The sequence below is a fragment of the Papaver somniferum genome, chromosome 6 (genome assembly GCF_003573695.1).
Source record: "Papaver somniferum cultivar HN1 chromosome 6, ASM357369v1, whole genome shotgun sequence".
NCBI classification, from domain to species: domain Eukaryota; kingdom Viridiplantae; phylum Streptophyta; class Magnoliopsida; order Ranunculales; family Papaveraceae; genus Papaver; species Papaver somniferum.
Window position 1 is genome coordinate 127727033 of NC_039363.1, and position 5897 is coordinate 127732929.

Below are 5897 nucleotides of genomic sequence, written 5' to 3' on the forward strand. Positions count from 1 at the left end.
ATTTTTTTCCTCAAAATTATATTCGATTTGTGGGTGATTTTGTTCCTAATTCTGATTAACGCTTTCTAGTCGTCATTTTGAGGAACAAAATTAGGATTCGGATTTGGCGGTCTAATTTATCTTCCACCATTAAATTTGAACTTCCATGATTATATTAGTTGTTGAGCTGTCATGAAATTGGGAAAATGGAATTCTTCCACCGTACGACTCAAAGGCTACACTCCACAATCCTCTTATTTAAAGTTGGAAAAATTATTGATTACACCCAAAAATAATAAATAATTACAATTAAAGACAACTTGAATGGATGCTAATGAGAAAATAAATATTACAAGGGAGTAGAATTCGAAAGAGATATTCTATGTATCTAATTAGTATCGTATATGGTCCTAAATCCTATTCTATATTTATTCTTCATTTTAACTTCATCTTCTTCTTCTTCATGCATGTTCATGTCCATGTCCATGTGAGATAAAGATCTGACAACCAATCTTAACTAGCCGTTGGAAAGTTCCAAAAAGAAGAATGAGAACCCAAGAATTGCTGTGGATTTTTCCTCAGATAATTTATAGTATTACCTTTTTTTCTCCTTTACAAGTTGTTTCGGATTCTATAGCTATAATATCCAACATGAGAGGCTGAGAATCATGAAAACAATGTTGCTGTTATGATTGTTGTCTGTGCATTGTGAGGGTATTGTGGTGGTGGTGATATTTGTGGACCTTAATGGGTAGACCATTAGGGAATTCGACGAATGGGAAGGCAAAAGGATGATCTGGTTTATCTAGTTCCCAATTGTAATTCAGGACCAGGTGGTGTATGAAAACGGCCATCTCCATCTTGGCTAACTCTGAACCCGCACATAATCTTGGTCCTCCTCCAAATGGCATGAAGTTATTGGTTACTGTTGTGGACGTACTTAGAAGCGTTGCAGACCCTTTGTTGTTACTTCTATTCTGCACAAATTCATATGGTAAAACAATTCAGTTTTTATTTATTTATTTTTTACCAAAAATGCATTCGATCAACTTGATGTCGAGGATAAGTAAGTATGTAATATAGGATACATCAAATCAAACTTGGCAGAAAATGTACTTTGAGAGAAGTGAAATGTTTTTAAACTACGGTCTTCTTTTGTGAAAAGTTGAAGCACTTCCATTTCTGGTTACCAACAACCTTCCATTATGGTCGAAGTTCTACTTCATTGAGGACGGTTTTTGCCGACAGAGCACGGGCAGTTGATCATCTTTCTTTTCTTTTTTGGAATGGATCGGCAAGTTGCCACCCGTATTCGGACATGAGAGAAAAGGTATGAATATTGGACAACTAGGGTGTTGACATGTGGTTGACACTTGACATATTGGAAAGATCAGAGTAGTACTACAGGGATCATGAGTAAGATGAGCGGAGCAATCAAATTGTTTCGGATACTCTACTGAACTCTACTCTTATCGTCATCATGATTGAATAGAAACAGCTCATACATTTTTGATATGGACCCTGTAAGTGAATGGATGGCTCATTTTTCTAGCTTTTAAGGTGGTGGGACAGGCGTGCGCGGTTTGATTTTTACATCCTCTTTTTGGAAAGTTCTTTGCAGGATCTTTGGGGTTTACTACTGCTTTCTTTATTTTTTTACCTATAGCCCCACTCTAAAGCACAGTTGCACGTGCACTTCATTGCCCCACCCCCACTTCATGTGCCTTAATTATTTCATAAACCCCACAGAAAATTTAAAAATTACTAAATGGGTCTTACGGTGGGACTCACTTGAGCCAAATCATAAGTTATCGCTGATAAAAAAACTTATTTCAGTTTGGTCCTTAGGTTTTGAATCATTTATTAGCTTGGTCCCCCAGTAAACCAGCAAACATCACACAACAGTCGTCGTAATGACAACATGATTATACGGGTTGGAGTCTAACCTGCCATCTCCAAGGGTTAAAGAGCTGGGGATCATCGTAGATTAGAGGGTCCAAATGCACCGCAGCGAAAACCGGAAGAACTTTCCACCCGCAAGGAATGTCATATCCTGAAAATTTATGAACACCCAACATTCGTATCAAAATTTGAAGCTTTATTTTATTTCAAAAGGGGAATAATATCTTCTTTTTTACCTTTATAATGGACATCTTTTAGGGCCTTCCTGTGTACAAATCTGACTACATTTCCCAGTCGAAGAGTTTCACTTATAACCTATACAATTCCATCATTCTCACTGTCAGGATTGTATTTGGGCATTACCTGGTGATTAATCATTAAAAAAAAGTTAATTAAGAGAACTTACCCATTGAGTAAATTCCATTTGCTTATAATCTTCCCAAACCAATCCAACTTCTCCTCCCAGTTGCTTTTTAGCTGCCACAATTCTAAGGTGCTCTTCCTAAATTCAACAATTTATCAAGGGAAAATGTTTAATTTACTAATTAATTACATTAAACTCCTCAAAAGTAAATTAAATTAAGATTACGTACCCTTAATTCTTCAACTGCTTTAGGACATCCTTGTAAGAAATAGATAGCTAAAGCTATAGAAACCGAAGAAGTTTCATGGCCGGCAAACAGCAAACTTAATATCAAATCAAGAATCTGTTCTGTTGATAAATTTGAGTGCTTTAAAACCCATCCAAGAAGATCTTCTTCCTCTTTAATCACTACTTTCTCCCCCATTAACGTTCGGTTATCGTTCATTTTCTCGATTCTTTCCTCCATTTTCTGCTCTATTACTTTCAAAATGCATGATCGTGACTGCTCATGTACGTAGAGAAAAAAGAATTAGGTGCAGTCAAAAACATGATTAGCGAGACAAATTCAGACTTATTGCTAATTAATTACCTTTAATGCCCTTCTGTAAGCTGTGCCTGGGAAGTTCAATGGTGCTGATACAACTCCTTTCATGAAAGTAATGTATTCACTCTTCAACTTCTCTGTTTCAGGCTTTCCTGGATCCATACTCATGATATGCCTTGCCATTAAATTGAATGTAAACTACAAAAAAAATAAATAAAAAAAATCATTAATTGTTTCACAAAAAAAGTATATGAAAAAAGAAAGAGCTTCATATACTAAATTAGGTTACCTTTTTAGCTTCATCTTGAGCAGAGAAGACTGAATTATCTTTCCAAGATCCTAGAACAAGCAAAGTATGCATTTCAACTTCTTTTAAGAGATGGGTTTTAAGTCTTGTATTACTCATGAAGTTAAGAGAAATCATTCTCATATCTCTGTGCATGTCTCCAACTAACACTAACATAGACCATTTCCCAAGAATTCCTCCAATACTTCTGGGATAACTGCATTCGAACAACCGACCTTCGTTTTGCAATATAAACCGGTTGAATTCAGCATCAGCGGAAACAATTGTCGGTTCACCGAATAAATTCGACTTGTAAATCTTTCCATGCCTGCACAAAGAAAAAGTTGAAGAACATACATACATGATCAAACTAACTAAAATTAATTAACATATGGGTTTGATTATTTTTCAGAATTTGAGGCTTTTGATTAGGGGATTATGTTTGTACCTTGATATCTGTTTTTCCATATATTCACCAACAGTAGTAGCAGAATAAGGTCTCAAGTAAGGGATTGTTTCGCCTATAAAAGGCAAACCCATGTTTCCTGGTGGAAGTTTAAGTACTTTATCTTTTCTTTTAAAGAGATGATGATACCACATAATGATAATTAGTAGTAGAGATAATATTGTTGTTGTAGTTGAGGAGAATAAGAGATGAAGTAGCTCTACTTCAGACATTGTACACTGAAACAAAAGCTATCTTCCTTCTCTTTCTCTCCCTCTCTCTCTCTCCACTCTCTCTGTCCCTATTTATCTAAGAAAGAACCAACTCTCTGTTTCAAAATCTTGAAAAGATCCTGTTTTTCTTGAGCTTTAAATAGAAGCTTTGGGAGATTGTCTTCTAATTGGAGAGGTTTTATGAAGATATGAGTAGTTTTAACTTTCTTTTTAAAGGTTTCGTTTCTTTACATCATTTTTTAAGCATCTACACCACTTTTCCTCTGTTTTTAGTACCCGGTTTATTCTTACACCTTGTTTATTTATTCTTACATCATTTCTTTTTAATTTGAGTTCTTAATTAGGTGATTTATTAACTCCAAGTGGTAGTTTAAGTATCAAAAGCAAATCGACGTAGTAAAAGCAAATGTGTAGAGATTTTCTACTGCAGTACTCCTTGCCCACTTGCCCCAATTTGCACGATAGTTAGCCAGGCGGCTTGTGTTTTTTTGTTTGCACAACAGAACAGGAAATGTGACTCAAAGCCAAACTCAATTCATTGTATTGCAAAAACTGTAACAAGTGGGTGGATTCCAAGCTCAATACATTTCATTAGGCCGATGTCAGCGTATTACAGTGGTAAAGCCATTAAATCGTTACATTTCGATTAGATCGACAACAATGTATTAGTAAAGTTATTGGGTGATGACATCAGCGACATGAGTTTGAAACCCTTCGGCACTAGTTTTTTTACGGATCAGAAAAAACATTTTGATTAGGGATCACAATTGTACATGACTTATTGGAACAAGAAAGGATATTTTGCTTTTTTTAGTTTATTTAGAGCTTAGATATTGTTAGTTAATCATGTAATTAGGTGTTCATGACGTCAGAATTCATAACTTTCTTAAAAATTGTAATGAGCTGAAGTAGTTAGTATCCAGTTCCAGCCTAACAAGAATGTTTTTAGTACTTAATAAAACTAATTCTCTTGTACTAACTATTGTGTTTATATAAATTGCAGCATTATTAGTCTCTCTTTATTTAATCTCTTTAATAGTTGTTCACAATCATGCAGTAACCCACTCAGAAATTGAAAGAACTTAGATTCTGATCAGTTTTTTTTTTTCCTTTTTTTTTTTTGATTTGGGAAGATACTAATCAGTTGATTAGCCAGATGTACAATTTGTTCCGGTACTAACTTTAAATTATTACTTATCATTTCCATTTTGATGCTGAAATCATGAGCGGGGTTATCTAGCTCACTGCTAAACTTCCTACCCCGGTCTTGGTCTTGTATAATATGGATGCATACTTGCTGGATTTGAAGGGATTACAGAGTAGAATCGAGGGCGACGGATATCCAAAATCCCTATGAAATTAAATAGAAGAAGGAGCCTTCGCCTTCATTTCTTTCTTATTTTTAGGCTTTAATACTCGTTTGGACCATACATATTCCCTTCATCGTAGTTCATCGTCAAAATCACATACTCCATCCAGTTAAACAGTCAGTGTGGGGGACCTGAAATCAAAACTTGAGATTTAACTACGTGCAATCGTGTGGTTAACATCATCTCTATTTCTAAAACTATACTGGTGGGACCATATCGATCGAAGGGGACATCATTCTAAACATAGCAATGCACGTGTGACACGAACTAAGACGTAAATAAAATCATTAGTACACAGTACCTAAGGTTAAGGTCCAGTGGCTCGTGAAATTAGCTGCTGGACCTACCGTCCTTGGTCCTTTGCCCGTCCTTAATGTTATAAGTTTTCGGATCTTTAATATTTTCGTCCTAATTGCCTTGCCTAATACCTCTATTGTCTTTGTGCTTTTTCTTTTCTTTTTTAATGTGGACGGCTAGTGATACTATCCCACGTGTAATCTAATTATTGGTTTCCATGTGATGATATGCAGTATACTTTCGTTATCCATAAATAGTTTATGTTTCAAGTTCACCAAATCAGTAAATTTTTTATCTTTGACGTGCAATGACCGACATTATTCGATATGGATATGACACTGCACGAATACTATTTGTATCCAAATGTCAAACAACCAGTGCATAAGAGATTGTATAAATCTCTTGGAATTATTTAATCCAGCTAGGTAATATTAAACTATTATACAAAATTGGTTAAAAAGACCAAAATCAACAATT

At 35.2% G+C, this 5897-nt stretch overlaps 1 protein-coding gene across 1 annotated transcript; it reads right to left on the reverse strand.

Moving 5' to 3' along the window:
• Window positions 1-216: 216 nt before the first annotated feature.
• On the reverse strand, window positions 217-3972 carry LOC113289235 (cytochrome P450 90B1-like). Its single transcript, XM_026538435.1, has 8 exons — window positions 3524-3972; window positions 3079-3403; window positions 2835-2987; window positions 2475-2747; window positions 2288-2383; window positions 2118-2196; window positions 1926-2032; window positions 217-956 (listed from the first exon to the last, which is right to left on the reverse strand). Exons 1-8 carry the CDS (start codon window positions 3751-3753, stop codon window positions 666-668), a joined length of 1554 nt encoding a protein of 517 aa, XP_026394220.1. The 5' UTR covers window positions 3754-3972; the 3' UTR covers window positions 217-665.
• Between the last annotated feature and the right edge of the window lie 1925 nt (window positions 3973-5897).